Below are 19,401 nucleotides of genomic sequence, written 5' to 3' on the forward strand. Positions count from 1 at the left end.
TTTTAACTAACTGGCAAATAATGTTAAGAATCCTATTTATTGAACTGAAAACATATTCTAGAACTTTAATTAAATACAAGAATGGGAGAGAGTGACTTCTCTCTGCTGCAATATAGCAATAGGCAAACTTGACTCATTCATCTCTGTGGAGCCTGTGGATTTATGCTTATGCGAATCTAATGAGCCACAAAACTTGTCTATGCAGATCTTACATTTGTACAGCACAGTCCCAGAATTCTTTACTGCCACCCATGGTATAGTGGGAATTGATTTTGCCTCCACATGTGCTTAACTAATTGCAGAAAATCCACCTTGCATGGTTGTGGGGGGGTTATAATTCACTATTTGTGCTCTAAGCACTGAGTGTTATCACAGTTATGAGCACCATACTGAAGGCACACAGCTCAGCGATGCACAGCAACTGCAGCTAATAAAAGATGCAAACATTCCCATGGGTGGCAAATTAAAGCATGCAAACCTGGTAAGCCCAAAAATTTTATATACAAACAAAAATAAATTGGCTTTTCAAAAGGGAGTAAGCCCCTGAAATTTAAAATATCTCAAGCAGAAAAAGGCTCACTGAGGGGGGGGGGGGGGGAATTAAAAAAGCAGTTTACAAACAAGAGGATATAAATGGCTGACTGATAGGCTGATGGGGCCATTTTCCAAAACACAAGAAGACAGAAACATAATATTAATTTGATATTTATACACAATTTACAGCTTTCAATAGATCAGGAAAGTGACAAAGCTGAAACAGATTGTTTGAAGTGGTTTGTGTCTGCTGCCAAATGCTTTCACTTAGTAAACAGCTACAAGAAAGAACCGTGGAACCAAGGGTGCCACCACACATCAAGGGGTACCAAATTGGAAACGAGGTAGTAAGGAAAGTGTCCATTTCTGAAAAAAGTAATTCCTGATGATTAACATCTCAAGAAGTTCTGCAAACCACAATCATGCCAAGATTCCCAAGGAATCTCTCTCATGGCTGTCCCTGCATCCTGCTGAGGTCCCTTCCAGCCAGAATTATCCTTAGATCCCTAATACAATGATAAGACCCGACCGTACCAGGACATATTCTCTGGTGGTCCAAAACCCGTTCTCATTACACCTTCTACAGCTGTGGCTAGAAAGAAGTGCTCAGTATTTTAGTCAGCCCAGACTAATAATATATTGATCTACACAGACATATTGTCAACCTCTTATTAATAAAAATCCCCTTTTCCAATTTTTATGACTACATCTCTTCCATCCAGACTTCTAATCTGGACACTGGGAATTTCTGAAGTATTTGGCACCGAAATAAAGATTTTTTTGTGTTAAATGGAGGTGGAAATCTCTGCCTATTTGAGAATGAAGAAGGTGGGCATATTCTTGGGTGCTCTGCACACCTGTTTTGCTTTTATTTTTTTTTTTTTTCCAGAAGATAGCATGTTAGTTACTTAAAAGGATTATTTACACAGAGGAACATACTCAGAAGTGGGTATGCTGAACGCTAGCTCACAGCAGTAATTAAATGCATATAATAGCTATATGCGTTTGATCTGATTCCAGTAATTGGTGTCAACCAACCCACATGGCTACATCAGAATATTATTTTTAGTTCAGATTAAGAAAACCCACTCACACCAACAGATCTGTATGAAGCTAGGGAAAGCTGCATCACTCAAAATTAGCACTCCCCATGTACGCCCTCAAGGTTTGCTCTGGGGAGACCAATTTAAACGTTAAAAGTATATGATAACTCATATTCTGATAGTGCTAAAACCCACAGGATATGTTTAAGGATGGAAATGTTGCAAGATTCCTTCCTAGGTCTTCTCACTTCCACAGTTCTGAAGAGGAAAAGAGAGTCGCTTGTTCAACCCCTTGATGTATATGACCTCTGTATCTACAGAACATTAAAGGCCATCTGCTGAAGTATGGTTCCACTGACACCACACAGAGTGTCTCAGGAAAACGGATTCCCTCTGAACTGGGCTACGAAAAACGAAAAGGGAAAATTCTCTACGGCTGATAAAATAGGTCCCAGATCATCCTCCACACTCTGCTTTTCTAAAGTTTATCTGCTCAGTCTCTACAAGAATCTTGCTCTTCAAGTGCAACAATTTACATGCGTTAGAAGGTCTCCTAGCACACGCATCTTAACTGCAAACTCTGGCTGTAATTTATTTTGACTCTTCAGACTTACCTATAGGCCGCTGGCATATACCCAAGAAGTGCCTGTCAGCACAAGCAGTGAAATTCCACGTTCCAACATACTGTGATTTGGGATCATTGAGGATTACACCGCACTGATTGTTAAATTCTTCATCAAAAAGCTGAAAACCAGAAATACGCTTATCAGACTCAAGTAAGGCATAAACATACTTGCGTAGAGAAGGTGAAGTAACATGAGGCTCGGAGAACCCGACCTGTCTGAACTTGTTTAAGAAGTTTCAAAAGGAGTGGTGCAATACAGCTTACCTATTTTACAAACACTACCAGGTGCCTGGACTCAAAAAGAATTCATAAAGTTAAATGCAAGGGAGAATATTAAATTAAATCATTTAACGCTTAAAATAAATCTTGTTTGTAGGTGTGATTCGATTAAATTCATTATGCTTCACCCTGGTCAGAGCGGCGAGCAAAACACCAATGTATAATGGTTTACAGACGCATTCTTAGTGTAACAGAACCAAGTATTATTGGTGACATCTTTTTGATGACTGTTTTCATGTAGTCTTTAAATTGCAAATAGAGGTTCCAGAGGAGTCACTAAACAGTTTTTTCTGCTTTCTTCCTTCACCCTTCAGTGTTTCATATCTCAGTTCAGAAGTTGTCATCCAAATAAAGGTAAACGGAACCCCAATACTGTCAGTCAACTTGCTTGCCAATTAAAACCACTGACTGGGGGATAGGGGGATATGGTCTGTTAACAGATATTTTGGCTCTTCCCCCCCCCACCCCCCACCCCAGTCAGTATTCCAAATTTCATTACTCAATAGCCAAGAGAAGTCACAAGTAAGAACTTACGTCCAGTGGAATTTTCCTTAATCTTCCTGTCAGGAGTGGGTGAAAGTTACTATACAGTAGTCTACTGTCATCTATCCATTTGTTTTCCCTTGTGCTGAACAGAAACTGCAAACCAATCCAAATATCTTTCGGCATACCGGGAAGCAAGGATGTTATATAATCTGTCAAGCAGAACAGTAAATGTACATATCGTGGTTCAGACAACAAGAGTAAACGTATGAAAAAGCACTTCACATAAATAAGATAATGCAATCCCCGTTTGTATTAACTTAATTTTGCCAACACTTTGCGATTGCCAAACGCTTATCATCCCTTCCTTCCATAGATAACACCTTTCACGTTGATTTTGTCTGAAAGGAGCAGACTATTGGTATTTGTCCTCCAAATTCTCATCTCAGGAGCAGGTATTTAACCTGTTCCTCTGCCCACTACTTTGTATTCTTGCGCTTCTATCCAAATTTGAGAAGCTGCTTTTCCATAGGTCTGCAAGATCTTCTATTGTCTCCCTGAAGAGATAATGGAAGCGCTCCCTCCTGCCCTCTCTCAATTGGTGGAGGAAGTCTTATCTCCCATTTTCCTCCCCTACTGATATGTAGCATAAATCAGAACCATTTCTTGGACTCTGGCAGCGTTTGCCCACCCCACCATCAGAGAAAGCAGGACAGGACCAAGAGTCGGGTTTATTTGGAAGAAAATCCAGCCAGGAAAACCTTAAATGAGACCCCTCTTCGTGAGCATCCTGGCACGAAACAATGGGCTTCAGTAACCCCTCAGGCACCAAAGGCATTCTCTTGTCTAGATTAGGAAGACAAGTTGAAGCTACATAATTAGCTACTGCTGATGTGTCTTAACTATTGGCCAAATGCCAGACTAGCCGCAGCCCATTTTCTGAGCTAGACAAAGCCATTGCATATTTACATGTCAGAGCTGCTGGCCGCCTAATGCCACCGGGAAGAGGAGAAGCAGCCTACAGAGAGGGGCATGCTTCTTTAAGAGGACTGTGCCTTCTTTCAGTATAGGTGGGAAAGAAAAAACAAACACATACCAATAACAAACACTTCCATATGCACCAAGTCGGACTATGTAAACATTTCAGAAGGGCTCTGCTTTTGCAATCTTAAAAGCATCCAAAGCCAAGCAGGTCTCAGACATGTATATTCCTGTATGGTTACAACCCTATTCCTCCCCAAAAATGGCAGAGAAAAAAATATTACCATTCAGCTGCTGCCTGCAGGTACACTAGCGGCCCTCCTAGTCCATTTTCCAAAATCCATTTGGCAAGAGGTTATTTGCTTATAAAGAAAATATGCACACTGCAGAATTCAAATGAGCTACTTCAGCTACACCTACAGAGAACTGTTAGTTATCCACAAGAATATAGGCGCAAATTCGGCTGTCTCATTCAGCAGTTTATCGCTGAACATCACTTGCAGCCATTGTGAACACATTTCTTCCTCGCTGCGTTGACCTCAATGACTCTAGTTTGTATGACAGCTGAGAGGCAGGTCCCAAAGGTGGAACCACTCTGTTTTGCAGTCCCCTTGCCTTCCACCCTCCTACCAGTGTCCTGCAGAGCTCGCAGGTGGTGGTTGGTTTAGATACGCTGCCGTAATAGACTGCTCAGCACACACAGACACAGAGGGTCCGATGTGCTCCAGTGGGCATCGTCTTTGCCGTCTCGTCCCCACACAGATGGCTGAGCTAGTCTTGGAAGCAGCTCCCAAGGTGGTTTTCACAGTGCAAAGTCTACAGTCTCAGTTCGGTTTTAACTTGCAAAATAAAATATGGGAATGCTTCACTCAGTGGTGACCCTTCTATCCTCAACCCTTAATGCAAAGTTTGAGAAATTTTTCTTTTTATAACAGGTGAAGATCATACAGAGAAACTGCTCTTCAAACTGGCTCAAATGTTTCCTGACTGCATTTCCATGTTATGTTTCCAGCATTTTGACTGCATTTCCATGTTATGTTTCCAATAGACATCACATATTTAACTGGTCTTGGATTTTTAGAATGCTCCCAGTATGCCTGTAGGTAACTAAGTGATTTTTATGCTCAAGTTCTTAAGCAGAACTACGCTGAATTTGGAAGAGAAGCTGCATATTAAAAGTGCCCCCAGTTCACCACCGTACCTTGCTCAGCTTGATTTGAGATAGATGGAAGAGAGCCTCCAAAAGTTACGCACTTTTCATTAGCTGCATTAAATGTTAAATATTCGTGTTTCATCTTTAGAAAACACTGCAAAATAAACACAATGAAACTGATTTTCATCATACCATTGCTTTCTATGAAATAACTTGCAAGAAAAGGTTCTTAAACCAACCCTAAAAACTCACTTCTCGTTTCCTGCAATAAAACACAATTATTTTTCTCAGAAAGCAAGGGAACTGATAGTAGCTGCATGTGTTTCTTATTAGATTCAACAGAGTAGCTAAATATAAGATGATGAATAATCCCACTGAGTAACTCCTCCTTCACTGAGGATTAGAATTCAGTAATTTTTAATTGGCTGCACCGGGATCACATACTGCTTTAAGAATTAAGAATTCACACACAAACTCTAAAGTCAGACAGGGTCGGGCCAGGAACCTGCATTGTTACCTTTTGGGAGAAACTACATGGGAACTCCAAAGCCAAATTCTGCAATGATGTGAAGTAAATTTGCAAACCTTGGCACAATGCAATGTGCAGATTTGATGCAGGTTCCTTCTTATGTACAGAATAATGGCAGGCCAAATACCAGGAATCAGTCTCACTAAGATTCAAGATGACTGCCTTAAAACATCGTACTGAGATAGACTACAGTATGGCTTCTGACCTCAGTTGGTTCATTCTGAAAAGCTGCTTCTAATGCTTAAGTGAGTTAAGTCCTTAAGGCAACTTAGGGAGCCAAGTGTCTGCCGGCTCGCTGCCCGCCTGTGATTAACTCAGCAGAAGAATGAAGATGCTTCTGCCACAGAAACCTCATCCTCTCCCTTTCTAGTCCTTCTCTTCTTTCAAAGCAGAGCCCAAGATTAGACAATACAACCAACGTTCCTGGACCTAAACGTGTGGTGATGGGAAAGCAAAAAACCTGAAATTTACTGCTTGGAAATTAAGACACTATCAATCCTGAACGAGGTACAGAGAAGGGGGAGAGATTATTTTAATCACTGCATGTAATTTTCAAAAGCCACCTCCCAGTCCTCTCCTGAACAGAGAAGCCACTTCCTCACCTCTTTCAGCAGGGCACTCCATCTTACTGGACTATGAAAAACAGGTAAGGATGATTGCTCTGTATTATCTCTGTACCTTATTCCGGAACTGATGCCAACCTTTAGGGCAACCTCCTCCGACTGGTCGGTAACTGGGATCGTGTTTCTCTAGTAAGGAGGCGTTATTTTTTTCACAGATGAAGGGCAGTTTCACGTTGCAGTTAACTGGGTAGTCTGCAGAAATATAAATTTTAAAAACCAGTTACGGTAATGCCTATCATGCTCCAGCTGTCATCCATACTTCATGACATGACAAAGACCAATCTGAAGTGAAGTCCTTTTCAGTGCAACCACAGTGAAGTGCTATGAAATCTAAAGCATTAAAAGTAACAGCAGAGCAAAAGAAACATACATGATTTCTATCAGACACTAATACAATATCCCTAAAAATCCAGAGTCTGATCCTTTACTTCCAGTAGTAACACGTCATACAGGCAGAGGAAACTTCAAACAGAAAAAAAAAAAAAAAAAATCACAAAATACAAAGATTTTGAATATGAGGACTAATCTCATATTCTGGCATCGGGGGTACGTGACCTAAAGGTCATGAAAGCCAAAAGGAATCCTTCAACATCCATACGGAGAGCATCTGGTCTGTACTGCTCTACGTGACTCCTACAGTAACTGGACTGGCTTCCTAATCAAGAGCAATTTTTGGCTAACAGTGATGAAAACACATCAGCAAGACACAACAGAATAACGTGCTTTCAAGTGGAAATGGGAGTAGACAGGAGGAACTAATTGTTCTCCAGGCGTTATACGTTTTCCTCAATACAAAACAGTGTTTAAAAAAGGAAATACGAAGCTTCAAGTACCACCAGGTGGCATTTCCATTACTTTGTGTACCTCTTCCAGTATGACTCCACTACTTGATGCAATTTGCATCTCCAGATGCATATAGTGGTTGCAAGTATTCAGTCAAGCTCCTCTAACTAACACTAAGACTTAATTTCCAGAGCTCGGAGTATGTAGCATAAACACATAAAGGTAACCACCAAAACCAGATTTCAGCTGGTCAATTTATGCCGCAAAAAAGAGTGACAATCAATCATAAAAAACTGTCATCTGAATCCAGGTTTGCCCCTGGTCACCAAGAAATATTATCAAGGCTTCTCCCACAAGGGAGAAATAAATGATTCAAAATTCAATCAGATTATCGTCAAGAAGCTATTCACTCCTAATTCAATATGAGTTTACATTCAATTTAAGAGTTTGGGCAGAAGAGTAATTATTATTTTATGTAAAAAACCCCAAAAATTTGACAGAGAGGGGTGAAAAAATAAAAACAACCTTACCTCTATACCAGTTCTTTCTAGAAACATACCAGCAGTCCCTCAGGAATCGATCATGGAAGCGTGAAAATAACTGTAAACTGGATACAAACATTTCAGAGTCAATCTCCAATCCAGTGTGATCTTCAAGTGGAAACTCTGATAGCAACAGAGCCAGTGCAAACAAAAAATTGGGCTGGTAACTGTTTCTAGGAGATGCCCTACAACACTGGAAAGGACAGAGGGGGGAAAAACTAGACAAGGAACAAATATGTGGTAGGTTCAGTAGTTATGCACCTTGCCCAAATTAACTGATTTGCGGAGATGTGCAGAACGGGGGTAGGAGGTTATTTAGCACCACGCTACAGTCGCTGGCACCTTGCCAGGGCAAGCGAGGAGAACGGGCAACAGCCCCTGTTTCATTGTCAAAGCAGGATATTGCTCTAGCGTTTTGCAAGTGAAGAATTTTCCTTGTAAGAAGCCTGTGGTCCTTCGCTGCAGCCATGAACGGGCACGAGGCAATGTTTGCTCTGAGTCACCTCAGCTCTACAGGGGTATACTATAAGGCCTCCAAGACTTTGGCATTACCTAACTGGAAGAGTGATGTCTTAAACCAATTTCACATTGCCTGGTCTCACGTATTTCTCAGCTACTCTCAGACAGGGTTTCTTCAGATTTTTTTTTTTTTTCTTCACCAATTTTTAACAGAACATAGAAGTGAGCTTAAAAATCCATTAAAAGCATTTTAAAGATAAATGGAATATATTAGCTATTAGGACCACAGATTTCAAGGATTCACATGACAAGATTAAGATGTCAAAGCCCAACAACCTGAAATTTAGAGGCTCTGAGTCACACAAGAAAGGCATTATGAATTCAGTAGTTATTGTTATTTTGAATTAAATTTCTGATGTTGGTAATGCTTGTAGTGGGAATAGAACTCAGAATTAGGCAGCTAATGAAAATATTTCAACAATATTTTTAAATAGACCCACTTTCTAGTTGTACACAGATACTGTCTTAACCACTATTTGCTTTGTCTGAGCACTACACAGTTCTACTCTCTGTTTTAGGTACTCTACCACCTGAGTTTAGGATGGCAAGAATAGACGAGGCACATGTGAACAAAAGCAGACAACAGTGGTCACTGAATAATGCCATATTGTTTTCTATCTTAGTTCAAATTATTTACCTTACTTCTTGGGGATGATACAGAAGAAGTAATGTTTTACAGATTTGGGGATAAAATATTTTCCTTGGGAAACTATTCCAGTTAACTATATTCTTAAAAAGCACACCAACAAAGCTTACAATAAAGCATCCCATAATTATTCTACATACGGTGAATGATAGCTGTAGCCATAATCAATAAACTTCAGCCACCACTTCTGTTCGCTGTTCGATAACTGTGGAAATAAAGAACAAAAAACCCAGTATTTTACAATCCATAGAGAAAGAGCTCCAGACTCTACCAAGGATAAATCACTGACAAAATTAATTTTGATTTTAAACGTTTCTAAAATGTGCAGGAATTACTATTCTTCGACAATAGGAAAGGATACAGTTTGAGACAGATGTGCCAAGTAGAGGGACCCAAACACATACTAGAAAAAAAAGCCCACATTTTCCACTCTGCTGGGTAAAGCTCCAGAAAGTCTTGCAGCACTGTCCTAAGTGTGTGCTAGATATATCTTTCCCACAAAATTCATAGCAGAACTCTACCAGATAACCAGGACATAGCTGCAAGCTGCCTAAAGCTGATGTTGTTCCTTTCTTCTTCAGAATAATGCTGTTCTTCCAGCAGATAGCCTAACAACAAATAGTTCATGAAAAGCCTATAGAGATTTAGCAGGTCAAAGCCTCGATTTCTCCTGTCTTGTAATTTCTCCTTGCAGGTAACGTCTTGTCAGGAGAAAGTTCACGAAGAGGGCTTGCAAGCTGCCAATTTCAGAAAGTATTGTTGCCTCACAAGCAGTACCACTGAAGAAAGGCAGTAACAGAGGTGCTGAAACTCGAACTGTTTCTGAAACTTGAAATGTTTTGGTAAGATTCCTTAAAAGAATGCACTTTGATGCTATGAACACCACAAACCCCTTTCAGTAAAGGCTATCAGACCACCAACGCATTTCTAATTAAATTCTCTCATCAGGTGAAAAATGATGTGCTGTCCCATGCACAAAACTAAGAACTGGCACAACTGTTAGTGAAGTATTTGCAGACGATGGGATGCTTACATGGTGGTCCTGTTATGATGATTTCTCTCCATTTGGAGATGAGGGGTTTTTTCCCCCCGTGTTGTTAAGGCTGCTTTTTTAAAAAAATTCTTTTACAAGACTGACATTAAAATAATTCTCTTTCCACTCATCTTTTCCTTGTATGTATGATTAAAAACTATTAAGGCCAACAGGAAAAGAAAAAAAATTAAGCATTGACATTTTCTTATATTGGAAGAACTGGCAAGAAATTTCCCTACAGTGGAAAGTATCCGTTAGACAGATTACACCTCCTTACCTTTTCTATTTGGGATAGTATTGTCCTGAGTTTTGGGTAAGAATCCACAGAGGCTAAATCACTATCATTTTTTTGACAGTAGAAAATAGCTTCCTGGAAGCTCAGGTTTTTATCTGGTACAAACCACAGCTCAGCTCCATCAACAACAAGTGGGGCTCCATGAATTCCAATTTCATCTACGCAGAAGAAATACCACACACATAAGAAATAAGTTCTGAAACACTCAGCCTTTTGTTTTCTGAATATAATGAGAAATTTCAGATTGACACTGGGAAGAACCAACACTCCTTGCATTCTGAGCTCTCAGATTCTAAGTCTATCAGTCATGAACTTTACCGGTATCAAACAGGTGTTTACAGTAGTAACATAACAAAACTAAGGAAAGATATAGAGTATTAACAACTATATAGACATAGCAGAAGAATATGCAAAAAAGTGCATTTACCTGGTATGTACCACTCGGGTGTCTTTGGAGTGCTACCTGTCCAGAGTGAAAAAAGGAACAGACACTTCAAGTTCACCTTCTAACAAGACTGTGGTCACCAATAATGGACTTGATGTATAGTATTCATGCTTTTAATAGTTTAAAATAAGGTTTAATAGTTTAAAATAAGCTCACGTAAAACTAATGGGAGTTTTGCATACCTCGGTCTTAAACAACTGGGGCTTTTTTTCCTCCCAAGCACAATACAAGCATCAAAGTAGTATATCTACCTGTATCTCCCCGCAACAAAAAGTTTCAACCCCTCAAATGCCTTTTAATGAACAACCAAAACGTAAAAGCCCATTGGATTACAGCACTTTTCATTCTGCATGGAAAAAACCTGGATCTCTGCAGATATGCCGTGCCATTCTTTCGTGTTCCCAGTCCTCGTCTCGCTACAAGGAGGAGCTAGTACTCCAGTTTTACCAGAAGGCGGCTAATTCACCGAAGGTTGAAGCAGACTGTACACCCAAGAAGTCTGTGGTCAGACATCAGAAAGATTAAGCGAAGTCCACAAATGCTGCAACTCGGTGGGTTTTATCACCTCACCTAATAAGAAGCCACTTCTCGCTTCATGGGACAAGAAAGCATATGGCAGCAGTGACACTGCATCCTCCTCATGGTCATTTTCTGATGTATCTTTGAATATTCACTTTGAAAGTGCACTTTGAAAAATGCACGTCTGTTTGTATGTGACATAGGTGAGAGACCTCACGTACTGACCTCTTAACAGCTCAGAAAGGAAACAACAAAAATATTGTTTGCAAAGTTTCTGTTATTGGGCAATAATGACAAGTCAGTGGTAATAAATAATACACTATTTTATAGGAATAAATGGATGTAACTGGAGTTTACCTTTTGTTATCTGACAGACCCATTCAAGTTTAGCTTCGCAATCAAAAGGCTTAAAGTAAAATTCCAGGTCTCTGCCTTCGTGGAAATAAAATCTCCAAAATGATCTCCGTGAAAACTGAGAGGTCTGTATAAAAGTAGAAACAGAGAACGGAGTTAGTATGGCATAGGCCTCTGAAACGAGAAATGAAACCGTATTAAAAAGGTACCTTGGCAAAGTCAGTATATTTTACTGAGGTTTCAGTCCCACAACTTATTTTGCAGAAAATGAGCGTATACAACTGTAACTCTTCAACTACAATTCTCCATGCTAGCCAAGTTTGTGAAGCAATTAGGTAAAGGACTTAAGTCAGTCTACATACAAAAGTCTCTTCTTGCAATGTTTCTTTGCTTTTTTGTAGTGCACAGGACCTCATTGATGCTAATTATTGAATTATCTGTTGCCCTGAAACAATTGGCATTTCTGCTCAAAAGAAGCAACCATCTGAACCGGCATAGAAATAATCTTTCTTATTTAAGACTATTTCTCACAATCAAGCTTAAAACTTGACTTCACTCTTGCCAATCTCTCCAACAAGGAGAATTTTTTATCATTTGCAGTGTCCCCTTCAAATTTCTCTCCTCTTGCCTAAAATTTTTAGTAGCTTAATGCTGACAGCTTCTTGGCCTGGGGTCACGAACACAGAAGAGAATGAGGGGAAACGGCTGTGAACAGAAGCAAAGAGATGCAACTATCCTTTCCTTCAGCAAATCCTAAAAGCAGAGGTCCATCTAATTGGGTTAAAGGAAGGGGTGGTATTGGAATGATCTTATAAGAAGTCAGGTGATGCTTCAGAAAAGTTAAAGGCCATTTTAAAACTCGTGCCATCAAGACAAAATTAAGCAATGAAGAACGTAATTAGGAATTAAGCAGAGGCCTGACGCTTTGAATTAGAAACCGACAAAGCACTTAAAGGCTATTTCACAAGCAAACAAGGAAATATACACAATAAACACAAACACACGCTCTATCCTGGCTACTGCATTCCTCTACTTTAGGTTTCAAACATTTTCTTAATTTGCAGTTCAGAAAAACTATTCGAGAGTTTAGAAGTTACTGGTAGAGCTCTGTCTGCTCTTTTGTTTTAGACTCCATGTTACATCCTTAAGTGTTATGTGTAATATACAAGAGATACATAGTATAGCATTACGCAATAGAGAATAGCACCGTTACCAAAATATTTTGTGGTTCAAAAGAAGTCTTATGAAAGGTTATCATTAGCACAGCACTTGGTTCATAAAAAAACCTCTTGAATAAGGGAAAAATTACAATAGGTGTAGCTGATAAAGGGAATACTAGCAACTTTTTCACTATGCAAAGAAATCACCCTGGATTTAGGCAACCTAAATTCAATATCTGGCTGGCAAAACTATTTTTTCCAAGTACTTCCATGTAAAAACATGTATGCTGTTATTAAAAACCTTGAAACTAACCTTTAATGCAGCACAGTCTCTTGTATCATATTCATCTTCCAGATAATCAAGTGGCATAACAACACTAGTTACCTACAGGATGGACAGGATGAAAGAATCATTACTTTATGACTATTTGTGCTACAGTAATCCCCAGAGATAACCATTCAAACCTGAGATCCCATTACGTTTATCACTATTAAAATAGGCGTTAAATGGCAGTTACTGGTTCAGTTTTGAGTCTGCGTACCTGTTATTATGAGGGAAGAGAGGAAAAGAACTCACAATTTCAGGCAAATAAATAAATTACAGTGGGGAAGATATTTTTTGGAGAAGTCTGACATATCAAGGAGATGAACTGGTAAACCCTCCCCTCTGTTGTGGCATGAAGACATCTTGTTCTCTCCACCAGTTCTTAGATGTTTACTACTGTATTTCTGTTAAAATATTTTAATGCAATAGAGACAGAAATCAGGTTAACCTTATTAAAGATACATTTTTAATTGGAAATCTGCCTGGATGGCAGCTCTTAAGTGCACAATCTTCTTCTGAATCATTCATCTGTTGAAGGATCTGCCATATTTTAATTAAAATATTTAACAATTTACTTTCAATGCAGTCCAGGCTGAAACAAATCAGGACATGACATTTCCTGGTTAAAAGTTAACTTACGGGTTTATCGTCACTCCATTGCCAAGTTCCCAAAGAATCTGGACTCCTCTTATTCATTCCAATCCATACCCATCTGTCGTTGCTGTAAATGAACAAGATAAAATCTTAAGCCAAGTATAGGGTTCAGCTCATTTAATAGAAAGACTGACCTATGTCATGGCATTACTTGGGACCAAGCAGCAAAACCAAAGGTTTACTACCGCAAGTTGTAGCAGTTCAAAGAGAAATGGGCGTAAGGGCTAGGACCTCTTCTGCACTTTTCTTTAAGAAGATCTGTGGGTTGTCTTTCCCTGACCACAGAGAAAACTGACTAAATGAGGTAATTCCTTTGTTCGCTGCATCACCACTTCACCAGTTGCCACTTGACAGAAAGGTCTCTTTTCTACACTGTTCTTCCAGAATCACAGACAAGGTGTTTATTTGCCTCACTTCTCTTTTTCTTGTCCATCTCAGGTCATCTCTCTCTACAGTATCATCTCAAATATACTCTTCCTCAAACTACACGAAAACTTCTACTCATACAGAATAACTGACTTTGTATTTCCCTTAAGTTTGTCAGTGATATAAAACAAACCAAGCATGGGCCATATTTCAATTATGCACCTTCATAAGAGAGGCACAGACATAAATGCGCACGTAACACCACTGACTCCAGTGCTTGCATAAAAGAATGGCAATAGAAAGTTTACTCCATTTTACAGGATTACAGTCAGAACTGTATTTTTTTTTTCCTAGATTTTACTTCTTCATTTTTCATAAACAGGGGATGCTTAAATTCAAAATTTCAGCTATGGTTCAAGATACAGAGTTGCCCAAAAAATGGGTTTACAATGTAAATACTTAAATCTGCAGTAACATCATTTACCATACTCTTTTACTATTCCTTATGAATCTAAAGACACTATTACAAAATGAAATACGTGCTAATCAAATTGCAAGATTAGTTCTGTACTGCAACCTCTACATCTCAAAGTATCAATTTTGTGCTAAGTACTGAAGTTTGTGATTATTCACTCCAACCCTCTACCTTGCCCAAGACAGGCAGTAGACACTTTACCGAATGATGGCATCAGTTGGAAGCAGCAGAGGGGAGAAAGACCACAAGTTTTCTATGAAATCACCGGCTACGTGAAACCCTACTGCAATAGAGCTGTGGAAAAAGCACTCTCATCAATGTGGTCTGACAGCAATAGTAAAGTATCGGTGCCACAAGTACAGGGCTCTTGTAAAACTGCATCAGGAATACTATTCCATAAATTCGTGTTGTATCAAATACAGAGGAGGAATACAGGATATTGGAGGAAACAAGACTTTAGGTTATAAACAAGAACTAACTATTTTCTTGTCTAGCCTTGACAAAGAAAGGCGGGGAAAGGATATAATTATTCTTCACAACATATTAGGAGACTAAACCCCCAAGAAGAGGAGCTATTTGAGCAGAAAGGACGTTGTTTCTGAAGGAACCACAACTCAGAAACAAATTTAGGCTCAAAATTGGAAAGAGATGTCTGACCAGCAGAGGTCAGAGTTTGGAAACAGCTCCCAAAAAAAAGTAGTGCTGACAAACTTGAAGTTATTTTAAGACAAAACTTTCCAAGTTTATGAAAATAACCTTGTTATGTGGAGGGATGGACTCAGACCCAGGTCTACCTGCATAAGCGATGTTATGAAATCACGGGGCAACGTTAAGAAATTCTTTGGTACGACTGTGCCACTACCTTTCCACACATATTCCCATAAAGATGCTAAGTTGAGCCTGAAATGGCTGACAGTGCAGCACCAACAAACAGCAGCTTAGCCCAGAGTATGTGGGCTAAACACACGAAATCCAAGAAGGGCAACAACGTTGTATTTGGTAGGGTTCTCATTAGGAAGAAAAGCATGAGCTACCGACAAATCTTTTTTCCCCCCCCCCCCTCAACTCCAGTATTAATTTTCTGACATTGGTGCGATAGTGTGATCACAGTAGTGTGATCTTATCATACTGAATAGTCTTTAGTCTTTTAATGATATCACTAAGGAGCCTTTAAAGAGCCTAAATGCCCCGTATCACTCCAGAGGGAAAACCGTCAGCCAAACGTTCACAGCTGTCAAGCAGCTAAGTGGCTTTTGGCAATTTGCCCTTAGGATTTTATTTTTCTGCGATTGTTCTTTCCAATTATGAATCAGACATTGCTTAACCCTCCCCTCCTAATTGTCACCTACAGGCTAAGTGCGGTTTAAGCAATTGATCATCACAGAGGAATATCTACTAAAAAGATAAATTAAAGACGCTCATTGCGAAAGGATCTGCAGTAATTACCTGAGGAACCAGAGCAATTTTTCAAAGTCTTTCAACTTGTGTTTGGCTTTTATGTAATAAATACATAAATAACAAAAACTTTAAAAGTGTGCCAGGTCAAGAATTTCTCCAGCTTATCTCCCAATTTACAATTACTGGTCTGCAAACATAACAATGTTTTCCAGCTGACCGGGTACTTACACATTAACGTACATTTTTTGCTTCTTTTGGAACTGTTCAGACATGACCGCAAGTAATTCAGTAACAGCTACACTATCCTTGATAGCACTTTTAAGCTGACTTTTGATAGCCCTCTGAAATTATACTATCACCTCAGAGGAGAATTCTGCCAACTATTTAAGACAAATATGAATTAAGACTCTGCATTGCAACTAAGCTTGCAGCAAGGAATTTGCTTGTGGTCTAGGTATCTCTCTCCTCATTGGAAAGCATTTCAAATTCATCCTATGGACTTGTATCAAAATGGATTTATCAGTGCCAGAGTATTCTTGGAGCTACGTTCCTGGAACCGCCTCTAAAACCTAGATTATCTTGAGTTTTTAACCTGAAAAATAGGCGCAATTTGTGCTTTGCAATGGACTCTGTGATGATTAACAATGAAAGACCCTAAATCTCCCGCAATCCCTGTGGAATACCCACGGCTTTTCTCTCACACAGAACTAAAACTTCATAAAATTCAATGTTGTGCAGGAGCGGATAAATACAGTTTAGATCAACGAGAAGGAAATATAGACCAGTAATTTTTCCACTGTCATACTCTAACTGCTGAAATAGAAAAAGGACTTTTTTTCTGTCCCTCATGTCAGCTCCAACACAAGATTAAGAGCCTAAGCGAAGTTACTGCCGCTTGTAGTCCAACCTAGGTCTTGACAAGAGGGAACACGTGTACATCTGGGCTAACCCCCTAACGGTGCAATTTAAGGCACCATTTAATTTTAGGCAACGCTGGCCCAAAAGTATAGATGAAGCCCGTTTGACCCCCGGCTCTTCCCTCTGTAACAGGCTACTGCCACCAGCCGAATCCCCATCCTGCTTATCACCTACTCTTTAACGGAAGAAAAGAGAAGTTATATTAATGCAATTACTACAACTTGCATCTCAGCTTTCTTGCTGCTCTGGCCAATGCGGTGAGAATGAGGTCAGGTTTTTTTTCCTTGCAGACTCAAGCGTTAGTGAGGCTTTCTGGATTCAGAACAATTACAGCAGCAGAGCTGTGCATATAAAAGGCATCTGATTTCTTTCCAGTAAGGTGTCCTCACCGAAATGTTATTTCTAAGCAATCCAAGCTGTTACTCTCCTTGCGTCCAGCGTCGCTGCCAGCTATAAGCTGCGGAATGCTCCCACAAAAACAGTAACTGGAAGTAACTGAACCGGATCTGTTCTGCCTCTATCGCGTCCCTCGACGTGAAAAGAGGTTATCTCCTATTTCTTTCAGCCAGGGGAAGGCTGGCAGGCAATTTTTGTTTTCCTTTCCAGTGGCAATCGCCTGACTTGGCTGGAGCAATTCTAGCTCTTATTTGCCTCTAAGGTGGAATCCGAGTAAAGAACAGAATGGACTAGGCAAGCTGCCCTTTCCCTGGTGAACCAAACTGACTTTTGCTAACATTTAAAAACAAACAGTTCTCAATGAGTCACCGGAGAACTGTGCAAAGGGAAAAAAAAAACCCGAAACCAAAAAAACCCAAGGTGTGGCTCCTTCCCCAAGCTGAAAGGAGTGCACTGAATGAATAGTTTAGGTCAGAGTTTGCACTATGTAAACACAGGGAACACGGACAAACTGCCATGCACTCCGGCAGCTAATCACATCTAACATTATCTTCGGATGATTTCTCCCATTACCTAAATTATTTGTTCTTGGTGAAACAATTCACTTGGTTTCTTCTCTCCTTTCTCAAACGAGTTTATTCTCAGACACACCACCCTTCACTCTTGATCTCCAAAATACTTTATATAATCACCACCTCTGAGTAATTTCAAAGCATAACTAACTTAAACACTTCATTACGTTACCTAAACAAACAAACGCTATATAAAAGACCAGGACAAGGCAATATCAAGTATGTAGTATTTCTCTTCAGGAAGTTTTGCACTGCTTGAAAATGGGTTAACCCAGATGAAAATACTGGGTTTGGGCTATACGTGGCACATGCAGTTACTGCAAAACTGACTGCAAAGTCAATTTATACTAGGTTCGATATATATTGCCACTTATTTACATACTGGGCTCAATATATTTCCCTTTATGTTCTGGTAGAATAACACTGAAGTACTGGGACTCTCCTTCTTCCGGAATAAGTTCTAGTTTTCTGAAATATGGGAACTGCAGTACCATCATGTGTCAGTTGACTTTCTGGAAAAGCAGGAAAAGTCTCCACCTTTAAACTCCGAATAAAAAATGGCCATTAACTATAATTAATACCTCAGATGGTCTGCAAGCCAAAAAGTAGTTCCAAGTACTTGCAGGAAAATAAGTCACTTCTCTATTCATGTTTCATAGTAGATTAGGTACACTAAAGCAAAATTTGTGATGGCAAAACAGTATACTAAGATCTACAGCTAAAAATAATTTGTGCACTAATTTTTATTTTAGGGACTTTAGTCACTTTAGCAAAGGAGTCACAAGTGGCTTTTATACAAGCTAAACCATCTATATATAGAGCAACCAAGTTTGTTTTTTGTTGCTTATTAACATAAACATCGAGTAATTTTCGTGATTTGTGCACTTCTAAAAAAAGTTCAATGGGTTTTCAAGAAGGCATCTCTTCAGTCATCAGGTTTTAAAATTTAATCGCAGTGTTGTACATTGGCAGCTTCTGAAATAAACCCAATTTGGTTTGTTGATGAAAAAATTTAGATCATATAACTGGCAGCATTTGAGTTTAAGCTGGCAAAAGTTCTGAAAAACCACGCTGCCAATCAAAAAAAACATGTTACACAAGGATCTGACATCACACCAATGCCTAATAAAGCTTTGTAGTGACAGTTCCTTTGATTAAAAATAGAGCCTTAGACTCATAAATTATGTAGCATTTAATTTGTTGATACCAGAAAACTCAACACACCCATCTAATGCCCATATAGTGTTATTGCAGTTATGCCAAATGGGATCCGTGCCAACCAGATTGCTGGACACTACATTATTCACGTTTTCAAAAGATAGCACCCAGTTTAGTCAGGAAGCATTTCATGAATAAAGATGAGACCTAGCTGAAAAACTGAAATAATAACTCATCTCTAAAGAATGTATCAGTAAAGAATAGGAACAACTATCACCTGGCGTGCCAAAATTCAACATAAAGAAGGAAACATTTATTATAACACAGAGAGTTAAATTCATGTAATGGAAGATGCTCAAAGCAAATCTCTCTTTTCCTGTGCTCCCTCGAGCAATGCGAAACATTTGCCCAAGCTGTCCTCCCTTGACATTTTCCAGGAAGGCAGTGACATGACCAGCAGTTCAAATGCCCCATCTAGCAGTTTTTACTGTGGGAAACACAGTCACCGTACACTATCTCATACTTGCCATTTGGGGTCAGCAGCAGCGTTTGAGATCTGCTGCACAACGCAACCGAAATAAAAAATTTTAGCC

General features: G+C 39.5%; 1 protein-coding gene across 1 annotated transcript in view; it reads right to left on the bottom strand.

The window, feature by feature from the left end:
• The window catches only part of LY75 (lymphocyte antigen 75), a 50,343-nt gene that overhangs the window by 16,071 nt on the left and 14,871 nt on the right, over positions 1-19,401 (bottom strand). The window contains exons 14-24 of the mRNA XM_082484562.1: positions 13,511-13,592; positions 12,860-12,931; positions 11,390-11,513; positions 10,496-10,531; positions 10,051-10,226; positions 8,881-8,945; positions 7,564-7,640; positions 6,306-6,442; positions 5,147-5,252; positions 3,016-3,176; positions 2,192-2,321 (exon numbers count right to left, since the gene is read on the bottom strand). Coding sequence (XP_082340688.1) covers positions 2,192-2,321; positions 3,016-3,176; positions 5,147-5,252; positions 6,306-6,442; positions 7,564-7,640; positions 8,881-8,945; positions 10,051-10,226; positions 10,496-10,531; positions 11,390-11,513; positions 12,860-12,931; positions 13,511-13,592 — 1,166 coding nt within the window. The remainder of the gene's footprint in view (positions 1-2,191; positions 2,322-3,015; positions 3,177-5,146; positions 5,253-6,305; positions 6,443-7,563; positions 7,641-8,880; positions 8,946-10,050; positions 10,227-10,495; positions 10,532-11,389; positions 11,514-12,859; positions 12,932-13,510; positions 13,593-19,401) is intronic.

This window comes from Vanellus vanellus (assembly GCF_965231255.1).
Source record: "Vanellus vanellus genome assembly, chromosome: 5".
NCBI lineage: Eukaryota > Metazoa > Chordata > Aves > Charadriiformes > Charadriidae > Vanellus > Vanellus vanellus.